Here is a 27,107-nt window from a genome sequence, read left to right on the forward strand (position 1 = left end):
CAAAGTGCTCCTCGAGGACATCAAACACTCTCCTGCTTCGATAGGCTCGAGCTCCGTCTTGATGAACCACATCTTGTCGAAATGACGGTCATGTTGGATAACGGTGACGAAATCATCTTCCAGAACCTTCATGTACCGTTCCGTAGTCACCGCGCCATCAAGGAATATCGCGCCGATTATTCCGTGACTCGACATTGCACACACAGTCATCCGATGAGGGTGAAGAGACTTGTCGATAGCGAAATTAGGATTCTCAGTTACCAAATTTCGCTTACTCACTAACTCATCCAAATGAAAATGGTCGACAATAACAAGGCGCGTACGCTTGCGCATACAGATTCCCATCATGCCTCGCGGCCAACATCGCAGTTTGAAAGTCCTAAAGCAAACCATTGATAAGTTATGACAACTTAATTTCATATTGTTCAAAAATTGTCACCCTGTAAATGGCCGTATCATTTGATTCCACTTATATACAAGTGTCAATTTCTTACTCTGCCAGGATACCGTAGATCTTAGTATGTGGCGCAAATTTCAACGTGGTATGTCTAACCGTTCTTGAGAAAGAGAGTTTGCAACAAACAGACAGAACGGACTTGAATACCATGCATTCAGAGAAACACAGAAGTATCAAAGGGAAACGGACAAAAGTATGAAGCAGTCTTCGGCACCTGGCGATAATATAATGTGTACAAAATACAATGATTGCCTCTGTAGCAAACTTTTCCCTGCTTCCGTAACAGTGTCACCTGTGGTACTAAGTGGGCAAACGCTATATGCTGTCGTAAGGACGACGACAGCAGAAACTGTGAAGAAGTTGGAGCACTTACAGACTCAGTGAGAGAACCAACTGCGAAAAATTCCAAGTAACAATGTAAAAATTCTGATGAATAATTTCAGACGTCATTTGGCCCATGATGACAATTTTGAAAAATAGTTTACTTGTACACAGGTCATAACAGAACTGAAAAAGTGGTAAACGACTTCCTGAACTGTACGGAAAGCTGACGTCTAGTTACTTCAAGAGGATTTCTTAGATACGGAAAGACTGTTCATCGCCTCGTAGAGACGTCTGTCAGTTTCTCAGAAGCACATTGCCGTCTGAGCACAAAACTCTGGAGGAATCATGAACATAGGGGTTGGAAGGGAGATAACGTAGAGTAAGTTCACTGCTTGACGCCCCCTAAATAAGATAAGGCTGTCTCCTTCCAGGCAAGGCCGGTATGATTAAGACTGTCAAAATACGTTAACTTTACTCTTTAATGGTTTCGAAAGTTCATATTTTTTTTCGAAGACACCCTTATTTACGACGCAAGGAATAAGCTCATTTGTTTTAGGTAGTGCCATGGAAATTCGGTGGCACACAAACTCTTACAATTCTAGATACAATTCATGTAAGTTAATTCTTTGTCTTCTTCCCTTTTGACATTTCTCATTCGTACCTACATTTACTCGTTACATATCCTAATACAAAATGGAAAGGAAATTTTTGGTAAGTCATTAAAATTATTGCTTAGAAATAATCTGTGTCATTTTCTGAACCACTCAGTTTCTTAACGGTGTAAATTACGTTTTTGCTATAAGAAATATAGAGCCACACGTTACAATAGCTGCCTTACGACTCTCCGAGATGAGCACGCGCAAAACTCTCTCCTCCAGAACATGCGAACATTCTCTCCTCCGATTTGCTGGAACTTAACGTATCCTCTTAGCTTCGCAGTTTTTTTGCATACAACTTTGCGATTTCCCTCCTTGATTAGTCCCGAAATAAGAATTTACTCTTTATACCCTGAAAAGTATCTTCAGTTAGTAACCTACTTTGGCACATTATGTCTCAATTTTATGAATTCATGAGACGTTCCCGACTCCAAATTACTGCATATCGAGGAGTTAGACAACTGAATTTCAGATCGAGTTGCTAAAATACTTTCGTCAGGTCACCAGTACCATTTCTTTACCGCATTATTGGTTTGACCGTTACTCGTGGCTAATCATTATAACGTATAATTGCTTTAGATCTTCATTTTCTTTTACTTGCTGATCTGCGGGCCAACAGCGTCGCAATCCACATGTACATTCTAGGGATTTGTTCTACATTATCCTTAAAAATTTTCTTTTTCCCACAATACTGTCATGTTTACTCCTGCGTTGTTTTACTTTGTCAAATTAATTTTTATTCCTGCTGATATTATCGTCCTGTTTCCGTGGGACAGAGTGTGAGGGCAGGAGTGGTCACGTGTGTTCTGATAGGTAGTCGGATTAGTTTGATTCTAGCCACCCCGACTTAAAATCATCCTGTGCCTGAATATACAATTCCAAAATGTCAGCCCATCACAATTGATTCGATTCAGCTCTTCCTCATTTCCACTGGCGATAGTAGTGTCATCAGCGAACCTTAGCATTCATATCCTTTCACCCAGAATTTTGATCCTTCTCCTCAAACTTTGTTTTATGTTTCCCATTTCTTTCTCTATGTACAAATTGAAGAAGAGGTGCGAAAGGCTTCACAGCTGTCTTACTCCCTTTTGAATCCAAGCACGTCATTTTTCGCCTTCCATTCACGTTGTCCACATTGTATATCACAGCTTTATGTGAATTTCGAATATGTTCCACCAATTTATATGTGCTTTTTATTGGCACACTAGCCGTAAGAAGAGTTTTTTGTATAATATCTTGCTTCTGTAATCAAGCTCAATGGCAGAACTGCCTGTCTGGTGTCTCTATATTGCCGTAACCGCTGTAATATAAACACCTGCCAATCTGTCTACTTTTTTGATTTGTAGTTATTGGTATACTCAGGACGAAGCTAATTATCGGTCTGCCCTCTAGAGCTGCCACGTGTTCGAGACCGTGGGTTTTACATTTTATTACGTCTGTTAATTAGGAATGTGGACAATGAGGCAGATTCCATATGCAACCCATATGACATCAACTGCCGTGTTACAAACAGGTAGCGTGCTCGGAGCGTGTGAGTACTGTGCAGCCATACACACTTGTTTGAAGTAATGACTGTTCAGATCAGTAACCCTAGAGAACTCAGGACGGTGGTTAAATTTACACTACACGAGAAAGAACCTAAGCGTACGAATAATTGAGGACGACCCACCATGTAGAGTGGCGGCCAGTAGCATGTTCTCTTGATTACCCACAACTCCTGTGAACAGCGATTCTGTGTCAAATTGAAACGATTTCCAAGGTAATCTTCTACATCCTGGAGCAGGTCCCCCATCAGTCTAACCTTACAGAATAAGTTGAAACAGGCGTTATTAGTTGTTGCACATAAAATGGTCATAGTATTCGAGATTTCTTCTGTTGATGGTATTGATAGTTCCTAAAACTTTACTCATGCGCCGTTAGTACTGCAACATTTGATATCCTTAATATCCTGATAAAAGCCCACATTTCTAATAGTGCTGTTAGTGCCCATGTCTCAAATGCATGGGGTAGGATACTGAACATACAGGATCGACGGTGGGTCAATTGCAGTACTTATCGGCTATTCATAGCTTTTTGTACTTCTGGCCTTCCGATTAGGCGCAGGAAAGAAAGAAGAGAAGGTGTGAACGGTATTGGCGTGCTGTCTATTCCCACAACTATCGAAGCCTCTAACAATCAGAGCCCGCTTCAAGCCCATCCATCGTCATCTTTGTTATTCAGTGACCACAATTGTGAACATTATTTAGCCCGTGTGACATCGCGATCGTAAACCCGTCACCTTAGTAGTAACGTTTTAACTGTTCTCTTTAACTATGCCTCATTAACAGCTTAATATGAATGTGTGTTTCTGATTCGTTAATCAGGTTTCGAGCTAGTTAATGAGAATTTGTGACTTTCAATGTGCGTCTTCCCACTTGCTCTTCAACACTGCTGCAGACTTCTGCACCGCTCTCCACTGCTGCGTTCTTGCTGTCCTCTTCAGTGTCACTGCGAGTCTGTCACCGCACGTGCACCCAGGAAAGAAAAACATTGAGACTAACTCAGATAATCTTTGAATTTGGGCTGTCAGTATGCAGCTTCTTCATTGATTCGCTTAACTGATCGTATACGTCATCACAATACAAGTCCCCCTACGACGTCAATATTTCAGTTCCCAAATCCCCCACGCCGACTTAGGCTTCCCACATCTCACGCGAATCTAACGATATTTTCTTACTGAATATCGTAATAGATTATGCAATTGATTCATTTCCACTCAAGCGCTCAGAAGTAAACAACAATTTAACGGATTGTGACGATGTGTTCTGGAATCACTGCTGTACTTTCCATAATCTCTGAATAGTGTCTGTTCAACGCTGTTGTAGTAAATACCGTGTTGTTTCACGTTATAATTGTCGTTAGAAAGTATTGTTAATTTTAGTATTCTGCTACCTACGTTCAACGAACAGCTGTCGTATTATTCTATATCACCCTGACGCCTTTAAGTTACCTGCATACTTCATCAAAAAGTAAATTTTACTAGTTATTACTATAAGACTATTAAAGTGTGATGTAATGCTTTTTGGTTTACCGTAAGTACAGCATCATTTGCGGAAAATGTGGATTTCACGTAGGTTAACTGCTATGGTAGAAACACGTCAGGACTCCTGGTTGGTGTTTCACTGGGAGGAATGTAGCGGGGAAGCTAAAACAAGTGATAGATGAGACTCTTTCGTGAAGCTACAGATTATGTAGTCGGGACAAGAATGTCATGGAAGAGGGAAGAAAGAGTTGTGCTCTCTACGTAGAATTAGAAATAGGCATAACCTGGATTAGGTAAGTTGAAGGAGGAAAGTCGCTATGGGAGGTGGGATAATTTGGTAAGTAATAGACAAAAGAAGAAAGCTTCAGAAATCATATTTAAAATTCCGGTAATCAGTACGACTTTTTACCTGACGTAGGAGATCAGTTTCAAACAAGCTTCGAGGTAACTAGAGAGCAGCGAACTTCTAATAGCGACTTTAAGGCAAGGTGGATAGAAAAGTTATGTAGAAAGAAAAAAGCCCTGTTGCTAGGTAGCAGTTATGGGAGAAGTGTAGGCCGGGTGCTACAGGCCGCTGTGGTAGAGCGGTTCTAGACGCTTCAGTCCGGAACCGCGCTGCTGCTTCGGTCGCAGGTTCGCATCCTGACTCGGGCGTGGATGTTTATAATGTCCTTAGGCGAGTCAGGTTTAAGTAGTTCTAAATCTAGGTGACTGAGGACATCAGATGTTAAGTGCCATAGTGCTTAGAGCTATTTTTGAACCATGTGCTACAGGAAGAGCTAGGTGGCGGATACCAAGTCACAAGAGTCGTGAAACCGAGAGCCAGCTTAGATAGCAGACAGAGAACATGAGGAACCGGTGCAGAGAACTTATTGGAGAGGATAATGTGGTAGGAGGTGCAGTAAAGGAATTGGTTAAAAACTTAGAATATAACATTAAACGTAACATGGAGGAACAGTACACAGCCGTGTGGGGTCTGTAGGGGCAGCAAGTTGACAAGTCCTGTGTCAACACGGCTGTTAGACATTTAGACAACGAGCTGAACAAATTGCCTCTAACTGAAACAATGTCTCATATCTGTGCCGTGCCTCTAACTGATAGACGGAGATACGCAAATCATGGTCAGCACCTGAATAGGAAGGAGAAGGATAGATTAGCTGAGTGTCTTGCAGAGAGTGTAAGGGGAGAAAATTCCTGTGATTAATAGAGTCAAAGGGACATTTTTTTCTTACGTTACAGTCAGCAAACAGGCAGACAGTATTGTAAGAAGTTAGAACTGAACATCACTGCAATGTATGCAACAGTCTTCGAAACATAAAATTAATTTATTTCATTAGATAATTACATGTTTTAATAGAAATACTGACGAGTTTCTTGTATGCTTAGAAAACGTATAAACTTCTGAATTGCCAGACGTTCGGTGCCTCTCTGAAAGCGGAGTAAAACAGGGATGGAGAAGTTAACTATCAGAGGTAGCAGATTTGCATTTTCGTGTAAAGGTATCATGGAAAAATGACGAATTTGTAACATATGAAAAAGTTAGATACGAAGTCAGAAATATTGCAACAAATAGTTCTTGTGTTTATCAGAACCTAAAAGCATACAACTGTGAGTTGTTACTGAAAAAAACTTCTTTGAGAATTGAAACATTCTACAGATCCTCTCTAGGAAACTTTCAGCTTTTTTTGAGAAATGTAGATGAGTTATTGAGCTGCCTGTCGGACAAGATAAGACAGTAGTTTATAGAGGTTTCAGTGAAGATTTCTAAGAAGATATAGTCAGGAAAAATAAATTAAAATCATTATTTAGATGTTTGAACGTAATTTCAGTAGTCAGTTTTCCAGTTCATGTGCAGCAAGGTATTAGGACACCAACTGATAACATCTTTTATAGACAGTGCTCAGGCTAATGGAATTAAAGTGTACCGAATTGTTGGAGGGCTAGAAAATGTTAGTGGCTTGGGAGAAATCATAGAAGAAGTCCCACAAGATTCAATTTTGTGCCTAATGACCTTCCAGTTAACATTCAACATGCGGAAATGGTACTTGTCACATATGGTACAAGTGTTACGATAAGCCCCTTCAGAAAAAAAAAAAAACAGGAGAAGAAATGGAAAATAACATTTTGTAACGATACTAGGAGATGAAGCAGCTTGCACAGGATAGAGTAGCATGGAGAGCTGCATCAAACCAGTCTCAGGACTGAAGACAACAACAACAAACAAGGAATTATGAATTTTCATCAGAAAACTGACTCTACAAATTCTGATAAAAAACCCATTATGTTCACTTCTGTACAACAAATTGTCATCCCAACAATTTATGAACCACATGAGCTGGAGTAAGTAAATATGGTGGAATGCTCCAAATACTTGAGTGTACGTATTGATTAAAACTTGAACTGTAAGAAGAATATTGCTGAGCGTCTCAAAAAATGTATTTCAGCTATTTTGACTCTTCGTTTAATTGCTAATCGTGGAAACGTTACCATGAATCTCCTGACATATTTTGAATCTTCTCACTGAATAATGTCATATGGAAAAATTTTCTGGGGCAACTCATCAGTTAGAAAGAAACGATTGCAGAAAAGGGAGCACTAACAGAAACTACGTCTTGCAACTGCGTCATCGTTAGTGAAATTCATCATAAATAATCCATACCTACAGCCTCGAGGGAAAATGAGCTTCATTACCAATTATTAGAGCTTCCGTGGTTCTGAAAGGCTTTCAAAATGCAGCAACAAAACAACTTTTTTTAATGTTTAGTTGCATGAAGAGGGCTAAAATAAATTTGCTTCTCTGTACTTCATTGTTCGAAAAATAGCTGCTTCTGGATGTGGCGAAAGCCGGTAAAATCTAAATGTAAGGAATCGATCCTCTCCAGTCCTGACAGATACTAAATTACAACACGGAAGAAGTTCCCGTGTAGAAGATTGCGGTGGAACCATGAATATCAGGTGCTATTTTTGACAAATTCCCTTACTCTGCCGTTACCTTCACATTCTGTACGCTAACTGCGGTAGCTGCACTTCTCATTTAATTTTTGAAATAGTTCATAAGGTATTTCTGTGTATACGGCGCAGACGAGCTAATATATTTACATATATACACATACTTTACAGTGATTAATTTGAACTTTACATTATTATGCATTTTTCTTTTTTTTTTCTTCTTTGTCTCTTCCCAGAACTTGTTCATTCTTGGGTTTTGTTCCTGCCTCCTTTGCTTTGTTCATGTTTTGATTTTCTTCCTTTCTTTTACTTCAAAATTCCTGTTCATAATTTTGTTTTTATCTCAATCTGTTTCATTTATCTTTTAAATACTAGTCGTTGCTTGTTTTAAGTCTTCTTGTATTTCTTGAAAACAATTGACTTTTTTGATTGGACTATTTACTACATCAAAAACCCTCTTTGTGAATGCGTTGTTATTTATTCTGTGTACGAGTCCATAGAATGGTAGTTAGCATTTTCTGATCTTGTCTGTGAGCCTGTTCTTGTGTGCATACAATGTAATTCTTTGGTTGGTCTCTACATCCGTATACCATCCCTTTGCACTGACTCAAATTTTTGAGGATCTTACGTTCTATTTTTTGTATCTCTGCGATGCCTGATGTTCTGATGGTGACCGTTTCTGATGCGTAGAGTGCTTCTGGTAGTACAAGGGTACTGTGGTGCTTGCATTCAGCCTATCTTGAAATATCTCTTTTACTGTAGTGCTTCCATGTCAGTTTGTATTCTTTCTGAAGTTTTTCTGTTCTTTGCATGTCGGATACCTCGTTTGATCCTCCTATTTGTATATATTCTCAAAGTTATTTGGATGTTTCATCTCTGTTAACCTTTCTTTATTTTGTACATATGGCTTGATTGTAGTTGCTCTTTATTTTCATATATTGTGCCTTCTCATACGATATCTGTACACCTGCTTTCACAGAGACTTCATGTAACTATTCAAGTGCTTATTGTACTTCTTGTCAATTGTTGCTTACTATTGTAAGGTCATCTGCAAATGCCAGGCATTTTATGATCATATTGTTTGAATACGTTCTTCCAAACTGAATTCCTTTAATTTTTCTTCTATTGTTTGCTAATTATTTTCAAGACAACGTTGAATAGAGGTGGTGAGAGACCATCTCTGACCCATGTATGTATCGCGAATGGGTCTGAAATTTCTCCTATAAATATTATCCTGGATGTCGTGTCTGTGGCTGTCATAGGAGTATCCTAGTCGTTCTGTCTATTACATATCCTAAGTCTAAGGCCTTAAAGTCCAAGAGTGCGACTACAATGTCGTTCATCTTTATGACCCTCAGGAGCGTTTGCAAGTTCCCAGTTTGTTCAATACAGGACCTTCCTTTTCTGAAGCCTGCTTGGTGTTCCCCTATCTCTGTATCAGCTTATGGTTCTAGTCTGTTGAGTAATATCGCGGAGAGAATTTTGTGGGCTACCGGTTATGAAATATCCTTGTAATAATTAAGGTCTGTCTTGTAGTCCTTTTTCTGGACTGTGTGAATCAACGCACATTTACACCCTGTGGAATTTTCCCTGTATTTCATATTTCTATAAGAATTTTGTGGGTATCCTTTGAGGTGGTTTGGTATACGTTTCCAGAGGCCGGAAGTAACGCCGTCTCCTCCTGGGGCTCTGTTGTTTTTAGCTGTTTTATCATCTCTTGTACGTCAGTTTTTGGGTTTGGTACCGTTTTCGTGCAGGGTAACTTTTCTTTAGGCTTCTCCAAATTGAGGAGTGTATCAAAACCATTTTCAAGAAATTTGCAGTTTTATTTGGAAGTTGTTTCGGGATATCCCTCTGTTCTCTTGAAGCAAATATTTAGAGGCTGATAACATTTTGTATTTTCCCGGAAAATTCTGTACAAATTTACCAAGTTACGTCTCTTAAATACTTCCTCGGTTTCAATTAGTCTACTGTTGTGTATCCGTTTCACTCTTCTAATATCTTTCGAGGATCGTTTCTGCACTTTGTATAAATCTAGCGATATCTCTTTTCTCCTGTTCCTGCTAAACTTAATCCAGCGTTGGATTCTACGTTCAATGGCCTGATGACAAGTTGCGTTCCATCATCTATGTTTACATTTCCTAGGTGGTAGATCCGAACGATTTGCATTCTGAATTGTCTTCGCGAGGTCTGCCCAATTTTCTGTTGAACTTTAATTTCTTCAATAACTTTGTCTTTTACAATCTTCAAGTGTTCTAGGTCCATTCTTGTGACTTTTTTCTGTCTTTGGATTGGTCTAATTTTCACTTATAGCAAGTGAATGTCGGACTTCAAGAATCCTTTGCGTATTCTGACATTCAGAATTTCGTTTTATTTTTGGTTGTGATGGCCTGATGGCCACTTGATCTATCTGAAATTGTCCCCATACGTTTTTGGGCGTTTTCCATGTTGTGACTTTCGTTTTGGCGTTAGAAATTGCGTTGGCATAATTTTTAAGATAAAATTTTGACAGTAAAGTATTGGATGATCACCATACTTGTTGGTGCATTTTTGTGCTGTGTATGGGTTTGTGACGTGCTTGTACTTCTTCTCCTTGCTTAATTGTGAACTGAAGTCTCCTAATATAATCTTAACATGTCTTTCTGGTATTTTATTTGCTATTTCTTCCAAGTTTTCTCAAAAGTCTTCGATTTATTGTGGTTTCTTTCTGTTGTGATCGTTTGCTGGTGCATGTGCATTGATGGTTGTGTATCTTTGGTTTCGTGATTGAAAGGCTGTTGTAGAGATTCTTTCTGAAACTCCATTGTAATCTAGGACATTGTGAACTGCAAATCCTGCGCAAAATATTGTCGGTGATCCTCCTCTGACAGCAGGTTTCCTTGGTATATCCTGGAATTTTCTGTGTTAAAGTGGTTTTCGTCTGTTAAACACGTCTCTTGTACTGCGAGGGTTTCGTAATGAAATATTTGCTGAATATCTGTAAGCTCTTTGAGTTTGCCTTTTTTGACCAACGTATTTGTGTTGATAGTACCAGTATAGTGTTTGAAAACAGGAGAAGCTCCGATTCTTCTCATGATGTTCCTGGTCCCCCAGAATGTGATGACCAAGAGAGTCCATTATATTTACACGTCCTTGGCCTAGTGGTAATTTTTCCTGCTGTTCCATCACGATGTTTTCAAGTTGGAAGTTGTTGTGGTGATCTATTTTGGAGATCACAAATGCTAGGAACTTGATTGATAATATAAAGACGTATCTGTAGCACCTACTTCGTGAATAGACGATGACCACTACCTGCAGTATGTCAGAAGAGACGCTAATGGTTTAGGTCGAAGTTAGAATTTGGTCCACCCTGCGTAATTCATTTCCCTAGTACCACCCACAACTGGGGTTTATATGTTCATGAATGAAACCTAAGTGGTATATAATGATGAGGAGATTGCTGTATTGTCAACGAGTCTTCAAAGGGTGAATTCGGTTTCATAGTTTTGTATAAGATACAGTCAGACTGAAACAGGATGACAGCATACAAATGGAGAAGAACTTGCTCTGTTTTGATACTTTAAGGAAATTAAAATGAACATAGATTTACGAACAGCTCTCGTCACTGTACAGTAGAATTAATGACGAAAAGTTTGGAGAAACAGCATTGCCTAATTTGGACTCTGTTCTTAAGATCCTAACCATTGTTCAGAAGCTGCATTCACTCTAAAAATACTGAAGACAAAATTGATGGGTTCCAGTTTGCTTTCATCAAAGCGCCAGGCCTAAGTCATATATTCAGGTTCAGCTACCGAGAAAAGTTAGTCTGCTATTAGGATTGCTGGCAGTACGTGTGACTCTGTGGGCAAGAAGAACCAGAGTGAAAATTGAATGTACACATTTGTATTCACTAGCCTTTTTCTCTATGTAGTATTTCAATCCGAAACGATTTCATCTAAAAATATAATCTTGTTTAATTAGACCATGTTTAAAGGCAACTATCGTGGCATCAACATAAAAATATCTGGTTCATTATGAACATCGATGTTATTAATGTTTTCACTTGACTGTCCCCTTCAAAAGTAAAATATTGGTAGAGACTACGTCAGAAACTGGGGAAAAACGAGTAAGTAGTAAGAAATTCTGTGTATTAGCATTTATTTCCAAGCATTGAGTGCCCGAAACATGCATCATCAATACTCATTTCAGTCGCTGAACATACTCCAATTTGGAAAATTGGTAGGACCACTGCTCTAAGTATTTTGGAAGCCGATCGCGATAGTTTGAAACTATGTCCGTAGCTATATATCAGCATCCAAATATTTGAACTTTCAAATACAGTAGAAATGAATTTGAGCATCTTGATGAGCATTTATCATCGAATTTAATAATTATTAGCATTGTCCACATCAGCCTTAAGAATAAAATGCTAACATTCCTTTTCTTACTTAATAGTAAATTTTTATGCTAGCTGTTTTTCCTCAGTGCCTTTTTAAGGCATAATATTCGGACTGCCTGACACAAGAGACAGCTTTTCAGCGTAGCAAATTTCTCCATCGGCAAAGCTGTTGGTGCTAGCACATAATCGGATGAAGGAATTGCGTACGTTTCTGTTTTGACAGCCCTGTTTGGTCTGCTTTTATAGCAGCCTTACGTCAGAAGGCAGGGCAACAGCTTTTCTTCACCGACCAGCTGGCTGAATGGAAACAAGCCCTACATTGTACAGTGCAGACTTTACTCGGGTGAAACTTATTATAACATACAACGCAGCATCACTTTTTGAGTGAGTGGCTTTTATGCCAACGTTAGACTCTATTACCACCAGCCCGGTAATAAATCAATTCTTAACTGACGTATTGCCTGTTGCTTCTGTCTCGAGTTCTTCGACGCCAGTAATGGAGATGTATCTTTGACAATGGCAACTGCTCTTGCTGGAGAAATGTAAGAAAAGTGGTAAAATGCTCACCGAAGAACCTGAGACAGAAGCCAACACGCCATAAGACAAGAAGTACACAGAAGAGCCTCAATGATTTTGCAGTTCTCTATTAATGCATATCAATGTCTTATAACTAAAAACAATTTTACTTTTATTAAGGAAATAAGACTCAAGCTTATGTTTTAACTTTTGGTTCCAAAAGTTTACACATTTTTCCCAGTTACATAACTATGTGACACATTTTGCAGATTATATCTAAAATAATAACATGCGAATATTGTTACCACCTTTTCTCTGGTTTCGGTACTACACGGCGATTTTCTTTTGAAAAGGATTTTAGAGTGACTTACATATATCATACTGATTGGACAAAGCAAAAAGAAAGTTTCCACTGAGGCAAGCATTGTCGATTTTATTTGTTAAATGCTGGAACTATACGCATTATTTAACACAGCGTCCCAATGAAATATTTGGCGTAATTAATCTATAGCAAAAGCTAAAGAACTATATTAATAACCAGAATAGATCATTGACTTAAAATATTATCCCATTAATTGACTTATTTTCGCTTGTTGTCGTGGAAATATAATCTGTCATGTAAAATCTATTATACTTTCTTGACATTGAGACGTATTATAAACATTAACAACGACCTCCCAGAAACGGTTCCTTAAGCTGGTGTTCAGATGTCTGTATCAGCAGATCCAAAAATCTTGGAATACACTACTTACGAATATGAACGTACGACGTATTTCTTTCTGCTAGAAAGAAAATTGATAGCAGTGTTACCAATTACTGTAAGTGATTATATATTTCCGTGGACACTATCTCAAAAAATTCCATGTGCATTACAAGTCATTGTCAAAATGATGTAATAAAGATAATTGGAATTTTCATACCAATGAAAACTGTATGTAAATGGAGGGGAAAAAAGAGGTGAAAGTTAACACAAGTGACTAGATTATGAAAAAGAAAACTTTGTTAAATTATGTGTAACACTAGACACCATATATCGAAATCACAGAGAAATGCAGTAGATGAAAGTAGAGATCAGAGAAACGTATATCGTACAGAAAATAGAAACTTGTGGGAACACCCTAACCAGTCGCGCGGGAAGAGACCTGAAAATACTAAGAAACCAGAAAACCCGCTATAGAAAAAAGAAAGGTAGAGCTTAATAAATGAAACATTTGGACCTGTGTATAAGAAACAAATTTTACTCGATACACATATGGACATAGAAATAGGACACGTAGATATATTTAGAAATCAAGTCACACAGAGAGAAAGGTGCCTAAGACAAGAAAGTATGAAGATATTAACAAAGAACCAAATTGGAACAAGTTGTGGCAAACAATAGGAAATTTTTTTTTTCATATGATTCTTGTGCTCTTGCGAAGTGTATGTCTTTTTCTTTTTCCTAACTTGGTCAAAACTAGAACAAGTAGGCCTATATTTTCCTAGGTTGTCATTCAATAACAGATGTCTTATCTTCTTACCCTTCAATGACCTTAGTTCTTCAATCTTATCAAATATCTTACCGGTGTGATAAAAATTTGGACATGCTCTCCTGCGATGGTGTGGAACACGTAGTACCAGGAAAAAGGATGTGAAGCACAAAGCGTATGCTCTGCCGGGTTAACAACCTTGAGACAGTAGTCAAGCTAAAATTATAATTCATCCAGTCTCTCGGAGGCACCTGTCACAATGAATCTTTCAGCTGAAAACTTGGGTATCTGCGTGTTTCATTACTTTTTTGGTGAAATGTTATACGCTTGAAGTTTCTTTTACAGACCACCATCGTGGTTCAGAGTTTGGAAGCTCTGCCTATTCACGTGAAGGCCTCAGGTCCTTTTCCAGTCTGTGAAAGATCTGTAACACGTTCAATTCAGCTTCATTAAGCCAAAACACGATGTGCTTGAACAGAAAACAAGCAGCGAAATTGACAGGCAGACCAATGATGTGACGTCAGGGATAAGCAAAGTTCTCGTATTGATTTTTAATTTCTTACTTGGCAAGACAAGTGGTTTATCGTCCTTGAGAGTAATTTCTGCAGGAGTGTAAATCATCCTATTCGTTCAGCCACTCCTTCTGTCTTATGACTATATATTTCTGTTTCTCTATGAAGACCTTTCTACAGTCCAGTACTCTGATCACTAGAGACAATTGAAGACCTGAACTGACGTATCACGAATGACGCTCTAAAATTCACCCTTCGCTTTTTCCGTTTGCTAACAATGTTTCCCCACTAAGCTTTCTTGGTAAGATTTTACATCAGACCAGTGAATTCAGATCAAAGATAGTAAGTTCGTAGAGCTCCTTCGAGTAAACAATACATGCAACCGAAGCTGGTGCTGTTTACATTATGAAATTTGGAAACACAATTATAAGTGTACGAATTCAGCGTGATACTTGACTTTTCCCCCTGTGTCGTGGGACCAGCATCACATGATTTTCCTGACTCAGTCTGTCCCTCCAAATCGGCAACTGTTTGTGGCATTATTATTGTTTTCTTCTAGGTTATATTTCTGGTTTTATTGTATTCATCTAATACTTTGGCATCCGACATAAATGTGGCATGAAGAAAACCCATAACCACCTCAAGTAGTTCAAGTCGTTGAATTGGTATTGAGTTGGCTCGCATGTCTGAAGCAACTATTCAGCCTCGTCACATGGCCGAACAGCTTTATGGAAAGTATGAAAAAATTGAGGGCAATTCAAATTAGCAACAATTTATGATAATTTATTAAAATATGCATTACGCAAGCGATCCCAGTAATGCTTTGCAACTTATTGAGATATGTGGGAAATGTATATACGTCCTTATCTTCTTTTACCTCCCCTTTGTTATCTCCTCTTCCCTCTCTTTGTCCATCTTCTCTTCTTCCCTCTTCTCTTTATTCATATACTCCTCGTCCCTCTCTCACTGTTCGTCCCCAGTCTCTCTTTATATCCTTCTCACCCCTCTCTCTATCCTCATCTCCCTTCCCCTCATTCATTTTCTCCAACTCCCGCTCTCTGTCCCTCTCCTCTTCGCATGTCTCTCTCCCTGACATTGTGCCTTGTTTATTTTTACTGAAAACGAAACCTCGATTGTGAAATGAAGTTACTTAAAATTAACAGGTAAATCGGTTGGGATCATTAGTATAATTATTACATGAGAAAACTCTGCAACTTCTGATTTTGTAAAGATCATAGCTTCAGTAACAGTATATCTCATAAACAGTGAACGCGTGGACCTGGAAAGTTCCAGATGATTCAGATTGCATAGTGGTACTGTAATCATTAGTGAATAAGTAATAAACATAACATTCCTGTGTCCTCTTCAAACTGGCTGCGATGCACACAACACTGTTGTGTATAAAATTTTTGTTTAAACTTATATTCAAAGGTAAAGAAAATAGTCTATAAGTTTCAGTGCCCTGATAAATGAAAACTGACTGTGAAAAAGAAATGAAAAGAAGCGAAACCCCACATTTTCACTACACGGAATTTCCTTTCTCGGAATAAGTGATAACTGAAAATCCCTACATCATTGTTTAAAAGAAATTGTCTTTATATAGTAGTGTAGAGATGTCGAGTGTTCAGACGATGCGGGGCAATGTTGGTTACTTGTGCTGATGTAATTTAAACACTGGTCTTGTGCTGAACCCAGTGTGTGAAGACTAATGTAGCTTTTAATCCTGAATCCAGGATATTATGACTAATATACATTGTAGAAAATCCCATTGGGATCTTTTGCGCCGAAACTATGGGGATTCAAGATGCACTTTTGCGGCACACGGTCCTACTGGGGATATAAACTGACTGAATAAAGCCATGAGAGTGTCTTTAACCAGGTTTGCTGGTTAGATGTTCACTTGACAAATAATTGTGTGACGTTGGATAAAAAAATAAAATATTTCTTATTGTGTGCGGCCTCTGTAATGTCAGACCATAACTACGTTGCGACCCAGTGGAGACTAGTGTTGCTTCACCGTACTTGCCAAAGTGAAAATTTGGATAGCTGCACTCATACTGCTCCTGTTGGCATTGACCCGTGGCATTCGGCAGTACCGTGCCCAAAAACCTGAGTGAGGCGAAGACAGGTCGTGGTAATGTACATCGTCTGGGAACGAGGCCAATGTCCACTTCTGACAGAACGTCGTTGCTTGCAGCAGCTGGACCACAGTAACGGTAGAGAGTGACCACCGGGTATAAGTGTAGATCTTCACGACTAATGGCGGCATCAGGGTCATGCCAGTCAGTAAGAAAAACAGCTGAGGAGTTCCGTCTATACATACATGCATGCAACACGGCTTCATTTAGTTTCTCTACCATGCTGTGACATCAGTAATAGTTGGGACCTTGTACATTCGGAAAAACCATCTACACAATTTCGAAAATAACAAGAACTGATATGTGCGAGAATTATCGCACAGTATGTTTTACAGTTCATGCGTCCATGTAGCCGAGAAGGAAAATATGTGAAAGAAAAACATGGGAGTAAGCTATAGGGAAAGACGGATAATATACAATATGTACAAGAACCATGAGGGAATAATGAAATTAGATAGACGAAGGACGAAGTACTGGGATTAAGAAGAGTGTTACAAAGTGATGCAGTCTTTCTTCCCTAATGTTCAGTACATAAATCGAAGACTCAGTGACGAAAATAAAAGGATGAATGAAGAGTAGGATTAAAATCGAATTAGTAGTCTAAAGAAAGGAAAAAGTCCAAAACCTCCTTTTGTGGAGAAACGCGAGAAACTTTTCCCTTTAGGTACTATTAATTTTGTCTTCACCAAACAGTTGTATGACATTCTTTACATCATATCTCAGTACCTTGTGAAGATGAATTGGATTGTCCTAAAGGAGAATCATGATATTAAAAACCATGGATTATTTTTTCACTCAATCTGCTTATGAATCAGGCATTGAAACTTCTGAATACTACGTCAGAAATAGTAATATTTGCACAAAACTTTCATAATAAGAGACAGAAGGGAAATTTCTGTAATTCTCGCTCTTCGTTCGCCACACTTGACACCTCTGGGTTTTTTATACTGGGGATTCGTAAAACTCATGGTTTATAAAGACGCTCAAACTACACTTGAAGATATGCGAGAGAGAACTGTCAGAGCATGTGCTTCGATAAATACCGATGTGATTAGGAATAGCACTCTATCCATGATAATAAGATTACAGCACTGTATTGATACCAGTGGTCATCACTTCGAACACCTTCTATAAATGGACGTTCAAGCTGCCTTTTTGACCTTCAAAGACCTTACTGTTACACATCATTAGATTCGTCTTGCACCAAAATATAGCATCCCATATTAAAAAAAAACGAAGTTGACCTTCATATCTCTGACGCGGCCCCACCTAGAAACAAAAAACCAAGGTCATATTATGGCCCACGTTGTCGCTTGCAACTTTTGTACTAAGTTTGTGACTTACACAGTATACATTGCATGAGATAAAGCGCTGTAGAATGCTTCCTATGAAACAGTGATTGGTATATGTGGGATAAATCTCTAACCGGAACAGTAAAATTCCATTCAAACTACACGTAAAATTTATTACATGTAGATAATTAGAAAAGACATACATTTCCCTAAAAAACATAATAGTTGCTGGTACCTGCTTTGGATAACCTCGTGGGTTTTTAAATCCTTGGATACTCATAAAATGAAATAATATAGTGCCAGGGGAAACATACATGTCCTACACATCCACCTTAACGTTACGCAGAAGGAGGAAAAGAAACCGGAAGAATGCACTACGAACACATATAGTCGGCAAAGGTTTGTTCCAACAGTCGAACGTTTTATGGTGAACCTGAAAATTAGTACTGTAGAGCTATGTAGAAATTACGATATAAATCTTATTCACGTCAAAAATAGAGACTCAGTGATTTAAAAAAATACGGATGAATCTAACATGGCTCAGAAAAGGACCACGTGGCGCAAGCTACATTAAGACAGAGCAAGAGAAAATATAAAAATTCTGAAAATCGTTTATCCCGGTGAAACAATTAGCAACGAAAGATAATTACAGGAAAGTAATTCCAAGAAGAAACCGGTTAGAACAACTGAAGGCTCTCCAAAGTTTATACTGGCACGTGGGATAGAACAAAGAAAGACACTTATACCAACAGACACAAATTACTGTATAGAAATGAAACTAATGAGAGAAAAGAGTCAAGAAATTAACAAACTCTCAAGCACATTCACACTGAGGTGAGACGAAGCATAACTCATACATTGCAATCCCACATTCGTAAATTAGATGTACTTTTCGCTGCTATTGATTCATAGTGAGGAGATTCTCTGGGACGTGGAACATGTCAGAAAATAAGAATACACAATACATATTTACAAAATAAGAATATATAAGCCAATGCTACTTCCACAGATCCCAAACTAAATCGTCTTTTGTGGATGTGGAACAGAAAAAAAAACTTTAAGCGTATTTGCATTTGAAAGGATATATAGCCTGTCACCAAATGTTAAATGTTCAATACACTTAGATGAAATGATAATTCTCAGGCTACTGTAGCTACGCATTATCAAATAAAAATACATATTTTACTGCATTTATTTACAAAATTTGTGCCTAACTAAGATTGCACGCTATATTCACGTTATGTGAAATTATTAATAAAATACAGGCAAGAGTTGTTCTGCCCTGAACTTCATCAGCGTAGTAGAAAAAATGGCCCACCAATAAATCCTTTAGACTCTCTCAAAATGATCTTCATTACTAGTTAACCTTTTTTATGGCTGCTGGCATGTTATTGAAAATCTGTATCGCTCAATAGGGGACATCTTTCTGAATCGAATTAAGTGACTTTAACTCTTTCTTCCGACATGATTTACTATATGTACTGAAAGAGACTTAGGCTAGGGATTCTGTAGTTGCCAATAGGTTATATACCTACTTGTGTTCCGGCATTATCCTAGCAAAAGACATGACAGAAAACCGAAAAGGACCCTAACGGAGCCGTTGGGAATTTACATACTAATTTCGTATATGAAGAATAGGATGTGGTACTACACAATGAATAAAAAGTCCTGAAAGCGTTTTATTATTTACTATTTGATGTTTTTCAACGATTTGTGCTTCTATGTTGCTTGCGGTAGATTTCTGTAGGACGACTGCGTATTTGATATGAATCAGATTGTAAGATCAGGCCATGAGAAGGGGTCAAATATTAACAATGTTCTCTTCTTTCTTCATGCAATCTTTGAAGTGCTCTCTCGAACTGGAAAACTGCTCAAGTTGCTCGCAGGATCGACTTGGTGCAGGAAGACTCTTCTCCGGTGAGTTCATTTTGTATCAGGCCGGTTGGTTACGCTGGATGTAGTGATGGGCCTTGTGTGATGTATTAGGACTTGTGGAATTTTCCTATCATTTTGTCAGTTGGAAATTTCCCGTTTTGCTGTTTGCAAACTTGCTCTGACTTTCTTCGCACAATTTTCTAGAAGATGACTCGTAAGACCATTTCATCGCAGATGGCTTAAGTCTACTGGCTTATGGTCCAATCATTCGTGCTTTTCTGGTAAATTAGGTTCTATTTTCAGTATAAGAGACGTAGATTCCTGGACTCTCGTTATGTGGGGCTGTTGTTGGTGTTCAGTTTCCGAACTAGGTAAAGCCTTTATTTTACAGTAGTTCTTCGAGGATGTTAGGTATTACCCAGGGATCTTTACTTCTTCTTGAATGCCGAAGACACATGTGAGCATATCTAGGACTGCCTTCCTTCACTTTTATCTGCATTCCGTAGCTACACGAGGTTGGTATGAGTATTACCGGATTTCGGTACCCGTACTGTTTTTGAGGATGCCCTTCCGTCCCCAAATTATGACCCATGGGACGGAATATCTCCACCCAAATTATTTGAGTTTTGGGTCGTGGGTACCAGCCTGGTATTCACCTAGTTGGATATGGGAAACTACCTGAAAACGACATCCAGACTGAACCGTACAACAGTCATAGGGGTTAATTCGGCAGACAGATTCAATGTATTCGCAGTTGCAAATATGGACAACAACCAGCAGTATAAGGGAAATATGACAGTCAAAATCTGTGGACTGCCGGGACTCGAACCCAGATTTCCCGCTTTAAGTGAGCGGTCGCCTTAACAGATTCGGCTATCCGTGCACGACATATGGCAAGACCCCAACATCCACAGGCCTTTGTTCCTGCGTCACAAAAGCGTGCTTGTACATACTTTATGTAATCCCCATGCAGAGGAGACCATTTTAATTGAAAGTCGCTGCTGGGAATCGACGAATAAATACCATACTGCAGTGCCTTTGTTAGTAGGAAGAACTATGCAATTTTCCTTCGGATAGACAAGCATATATGATTGAAAGTTAGGACGTTCTTCTTAACACCACCGACACTGCAGTATGGTATTCTTTAGGCTTCCGGCGTGACTGAACGAATTACGTAAGCGGAGTACTATCTCGTGCGGCTAACTGGACGGATGAGCTTTTCTGAGACTGTGAAATACAGAATCTGGAGAGTCTCTCAAACACAGCAAATGCGCAGCCTCTTTCCGTAAATATCTGGTTTGAAGGCTATAGCTTAGTCACGTAAATGCCGATTTAATTCGTCACTGACTCTAAAAGGAAGGCCGCGTTCTACAAAATACCGAGAAAGTCGTTCAGTATATCGATCACGAGAAATTCGAGTGGACATGATTCGCTACTAATGTAGGAAAAAAGATTTTTAATTCACACTGTCCTATACCAAATACGATTCCATGTGTCTGACTCCTTCCTTCGTACGTGTAAATGTTTTATTTCTTTGAGGAAACTGTTTCTAGTCTTAGTATTGTACATGTGCTTTGTATTATTTTCGAGAAACGATGGTTCATCGAAAGGGTCAAAAATTCTACTTAATGTGTTCTCATTACCTTAAGGATTGAATCATTTATATTTAAAGATTAAATAGTCTGCAAGTGTCGTCATGCTAACAACAGATGATGGGAAATTAGATGGGTCACGAAACGTACAAAATGAGTTAGCCAACGTGGAAACTAATCTATATGTACTTTCAAAAGCTGAACAAATACAATTGATTCGATTTCTTAGCTACACTGGGTAATATTTACAGATCCTTGAATTCCATAGTAACCAGTTACCGTATATTCTATGTTCTATCTCAATTTCACAATAATACATCACCCATGAATCGTCTCAGTAAAGTAATTTGGGTTTATCGTTCTATCTTCGCCATCTTAAATGGTTGTATTATGAGGGGCCTTCAATAGGTAATGCGTTACATTTTTTTTATCGTCCAGTTTCGGTTGAAGAAATGTGGAATTTGTTGTGGAATGTCGTGTAATATTCTCGCATCAGCGCCTTTAGTTTCATGAAGTTCCAGCAGGTGACAGGGCCATACATAACTTTCAACACGACGTCTCCAAAGGAGGTACGTACCAAGCGGCAAACTGAGCTTTTTTTGTCGGAAAACCAGAACATCACAGATATTCATAGGGGCATGCAGAATTATACGGAGACCAGGCAGTCAACTAAAGCACTGTGAGTCGTTGGCGAGGATTCTGTCATAATCGCAACAAGGTCGCACAAACCTGTTCAATTTCCCCAGTGCTGGTCGGCTGCATACGGCTGATATCCATGCAGTGTAGGGACGTGCGAAAACTCTCTTTCGCGGTGATCACAGTCAAACACCTCGCTGCTCAAGTGGACGGATCTGTTAGTAGTGTTGAGCGAAGTGTCCACCAGATGAGGTAGGCAAAGGTGCGTGCCCATTGTTTTCCCTTTGCCTAATAGAAGATCAGAAAGAGCAACGAAAGACCATGTATGCTGAATTTCTTGCATGTAACGAGACTGCTCCTGACAATTTTTTGTAGAATATCGTCAAAAGTAATTAAACATGGACACTTCACCTCTAACGGAAAAAGCCGCAGTACGTGGAGAGGGGCTACACCACTTCTGCTGCGAAGTAAAAGTTCAGCTGTCAATGGGATGGCGGCGCTCTTGTGGCAGTCTGAAAGGTTTATTCTGTTTGATTTCCTCTCTCCTGGTGTCACTTTGACATGTGTTGTGCTGCCCTCAGGAAATTGAGGAAATGACTTAAGCGTGTTCGTCACCACAAAAATGCAAAGGAACTTCTCCAAGACAACGCGAGAACTCACAGTACTCTGCGCACCCGAGAGGAGTTCTCAAAACTTCACTGGGCAATGGGGAGGGGGGGGGGGGAGGGGAGTGTTGTTTCTTATCCACTCTACAGCCCGGATCTCGCAGCTTCCGACTTCCATCTTTGGGCAAATAAACGATGCACTGCATGGCAAGCTGTACATGGATGATGAGGAGGTTACTGATGCATCAGGACGCTGGCTCCGACGTCGACCAGAAGAGTCGTAGCATGCAGGCGCACAGGCCCTTTCACTGAGGTGGCGTAAGGACATAGGACTGAATGGAGATCCTGTTGAAAGATATGACTTTCTAGTCAAAAGTGTATGGAATAATACAATGTGTTGGAATTCTGAATTAAACTAACCTGCTTTCTTAAGAAAAGGATTGCATCAATTATTGAAAGCCTCTTGTACATTGTGGCAGTAACAATAGATCATGATTTTGTCTATTAGAAAGAATAACGATATAGATACGTTCACAACGACTATTGGAACAAAACTTTTCCTGACAGGAGCGTGGTTAACATGGTCGCACAATGTGGTTTCTGGGTATTGCGTGGGTTGCAGGCGAGAGTGGACGATGGGCGCGCTGCTGTGCAAGCTGGTGCCGGCGCTGCAGGGCGCCAACATCATGGTCTCGGTGGGCACCATCACGGTGATCGCGCTGGACCGCTACTTCACCATCGTGAGGCACTCCGCCGCCCACCCCACAGACAGCAGGCCGCGGGTCATCCTCTCCATCGTGCTCACCTGGCTGCTCGCCGTCGTCGCCATCACGCCCATCCTCTTCTTCCAGGTGGGCCGCGCTCTCTGCTCCTGAGCTCTGCACGCGTCCAACACGTACGCGCGAGGTTGTGCTATAGAGAGGAAACACACACATATTATCGTTGTTCTCGTCTCCAATCCGAAGACTGATTCGGTGCTGGTCTTTCTGCTAGTCCACGCTGTGTAAGAATCTACAACTATTCATAACTACACCAACCTACATCCATTAGAAATGCATACAATATTAGAGCCATGGTCGCCCTCTGCAGTTTTTAAGTCCCTCATTTGTCTCCATGGCCAAACTGACCATTCTTTCACGCTTCAGGATGTGCCCTGTCAACCGATCTCTTCTTTTACTGAAGTTGTGGTTGTTGTGGTCTTCAGTACTGAGACTGGTTTGATACAGCTCTCCATGCTAATCTATCCTGTGCAAGCTCCTTCATCTCCCAGTACCTACTGCAACCCACATCCTTCTGAATCTGTTTACTGTATTCATTTCTTGGTCCTCTTCTATGATTTTACCCACCACGCTGCCCTCCAATGCCAAATTTGTGATCCCTTGATGCCTCAGGACATATCCTGCCAACCGATCCCTTCTTTTAGTTAAGTTGTGCCACAATTGTCTCTTCTCCCCAATCCTATTCAATACTTCATTAGTTACGTGATCTACCCACCTAATCTTCAACATTCTTCTGTAGCACCACATTTCGAAAGCTTCTATTCTCTTCTTGTCCAAACTATTTATTGTCCATGTTTCACTTCCATACATGGCTACGCTCTATACAAATACTTTCTGAAACGTCTTCCTGACACTTACATCTATACTCGATGTTAACAAATTTCTCTTCTTCAGAAAGGCTTTCCTAGCCATTGCCAGTCTACATTTTTTATCCTCTCTACTTCGACCATCTTCAGTTATTTTGCTCCCCAAATAGCAAAACTCCTTTACTACTTTGAGTGTCTCATTTCCTAATCTAATTCCCTCAGCATCACCCGACTTAATTCGGCTACATTCCATTATCCTCGTTTTGCATTTGTTGATGTTCATATTATATCCTCCTTTCAAGACACTGCCCATTCCTTTCAACTGCTCTTCTAGGTCCTTTGCTGTCTCTGACAGAATTACAATGTCATCGGAGAACCTCAAAGTTTTTATTTCTTCTCCCTGGATTTTAATATCTACTCTAAATTTTTCTTTTGTTTCCTTTACTGCTAGAACAATATACAGATTGAATAACATCGGGGAGAGGGTACAACCCTGTCTCACTTCCTTCCCAACCACTGCTTCCCTTTCATGCCCCTTGACTCTTATAACTGCCATCTGCTTTCTGTACAAATTGTAAATAGCCTTTCGCTCCCTGTATTTTAGCCCTGCCACCTTTAGAATTTGAAAGAGAGTGTTCCAGTCAACATTGCCAAAAGTTGTTGAAGTTGTACCATGAATTCGATTCTTTACCATTCTTGTCCATCACGTCATCTCGATATCTTTCTCTTCTTGTCTGAACTCTTTCTCGTTCACGTAAAGTAACAGTCTGACAAGTACTATTAGAAAAGACGTCCTCACACTTAAATTTAAGTTTTTCAGAAATGCTTATGCTACCATACTCAGTCAGCCTTTTATCTCCACCCAACCTCGGCCATAACTTATTCTCAGATGCGCGGGGTAGTCGCATGGTCTAGGGCGTCGTATCACGGTCAGTGCGGCTTCCCCCGTCGGAGGTTCGAGTCCTCCCTCGGCCACGGGCGCGTGTGCATCTTCTTTAGCGTAAGTTACTTTAAGTTAGATTAAGTAGTGTGTAAGCTTAGGGACCGATGACTGTAGTGGTTTGGTCCCATAAGACATCAAGACAAATTTCCAAGTTATTCTCATACACAAATAACAGAACTCATGTTTTATCTTTAGTGTCTCATTTCCTAATCTAATTCCCTTAGTATCACCTGATTTAATTATTCTACATTCTGTTACCTTTCTTTCACTGCTGTTTAGAATCATAATCTCTTATGAAGGTACTATTGATTTCATTCAATTATTTTTCCAAGTGCTTTCCCTTACATTACAGAATTACAGGGCCATCGTCAAACTTCAGAAATTGTATTATTCTTCCAGAGCCTTAAATCCCCTTCCTCACTTCTCCTTTGTTTTCTTCACAACATACTCATTACACAGACCGAATAGTGATAACAATGGGGAAGCTTACGACAATGTGGACTGGATATACATTCAGTTGCACAAACGGATGTGGTCACATGCTGCACTTGAAAACTAAATAAGTAATCTGGCAATTACAGAAAAGTAGTTTTGCCTAACACAAAAGCTACTGAAAAGGTGTCTTTCTTTAAATTATTTGGCTATTTTTAGAATTACTGGGAGATAAAAATCTGTAAAAGCTTAAACACATTAGCCCAATAACGATGAATGAACTGGTTGAAAGCAAACCAGTTTAAAATTAACTTCATCGACATCACAGTGCATTCTCATCCTCAGTGCATCCACATTACTGCTAGTGAACACAGCACGATCAGTGTTAGAATGGCGCAGTACGGGTTATCATCTATCCAAGTTCTTAGCGAACATTGCTCAATGTGGACAAATTATTTTAGGCAAAAAATGACGAAGTGCGCTTGCAATTCGTAGATTCCGGCAACACGAATATTTTAGAGAGGTGTGACGGATCGAACGAAGTGGCTCAGTTATTAGCACACTGGATTCGCATTCGGGAGATCGACGTTTCAAACCCGCGTCCGGCCATCCTGATTACGGTTTTCGTGATATCCCTAAATCACTTCAGACGTATGATGGGAAGGATCCTTTGAAAGGGCATGGCCTACTTCCTTCCCTATCCCTCCCCAGTCCGAGGAGACCGATGGCCTCGCTCTTTGGTCCATTCCCCCAAATCAAACAACCAATAAAAGTGTGACGGCAGCCCGTTTTGGAATCTGTTCATGCTCGCATTTCTACAGACATCTCCAAACTCGTCGTTTACAAGAACACCCATATTTTCGCTATAATATCATACCATTTTAGTTGTACTTCTTGATATCAAGCACCACGCAGCATCCTACCGATCATTCACCCAACATAGTTCTGAAAATGTTGACTGGGAATTATTTCTTTACAAAAACGAAACTTTAGCTAAGTGGAGCTTGCTCCAGACAGCTCAATAACTACAAACAAACAACCATTCCTACCTCGTGATAAAATAGGTGAATTTTGAAAGTCAATCGGTTGACGAACGTGGTATGTAACCGGTATTTGCAACTCCGTCACACTGTTAGATATTTATCCGGTATGTGTAAGGCATTCTGTCTACCACGTCAGAGTCTCAATTATATATCCACTGAGTTAAAGGCGATGACTGATTGACAAGAATGACAAACAGTAGTAAATTGTATGCTTATTTATATCGTAAGAAATGTTCACTAGCTTTTTATACGTCTATTGTTACGCTATCCGCTAGAAATGATGTCTATGATTTGGAATCAGGTCCTCCCATTCAGTCACGTGGAGAGTTTCCAGACAACCGTGCTAAAGTCTTTCATGACCTCTACATTTAAGTTCATATGTAGCCGTGATGGAACGGATGATGACTCGGCGTTCTATTTCGAGTTATTCATAATTTTCCACTCACGTACGCGATCGCTGTTTAGCTGCTAGCAACCCCCAGAAGTTGTCTCGCACCCATAAAACTTCTCTCAAAAATCAAACAAGCTATGTCACTCAGTCATTAAGTGGTAACTGATGAGCGGATGTGACAGAAAAGACACCTTCGATTTACTGTAGTATTAAGCAACAGACTTGATAATGCGAAGAATTTTTCTCTACGTTCACCACCGGCCACGGATGTGACAGCATGGCCCCCAATTTC

The 27,107-nt window shown here is 39.6% G+C and overlaps 1 protein-coding gene across 1 annotated transcript in view; it reads left to right on the forward strand.

Moving 5' to 3' along the window:
- The window catches only part of LOC126354399 (neuropeptide Y receptor type 2-like), a 659,461-nt gene that overhangs the window by 539,037 nt on the left and 93,317 nt on the right, over positions 1-27,107 (forward strand). Inside the window, exon 4 of the mRNA XM_050004009.1 lies at positions 23,044-23,272. Within this exon, the coding sequence (XP_049859966.1) occupies positions 23,044-23,272 (229 nt within the window). The remainder of the gene's footprint in view (positions 1-23,043; positions 23,273-27,107) is intronic.

The sequence above is a fragment of the Schistocerca gregaria genome, chromosome 3, assembly GCF_023897955.1.
Source record: "Schistocerca gregaria isolate iqSchGreg1 chromosome 3, iqSchGreg1.2, whole genome shotgun sequence".
NCBI lineage: Eukaryota > Metazoa > Arthropoda > Insecta > Orthoptera > Acrididae > Schistocerca > Schistocerca gregaria.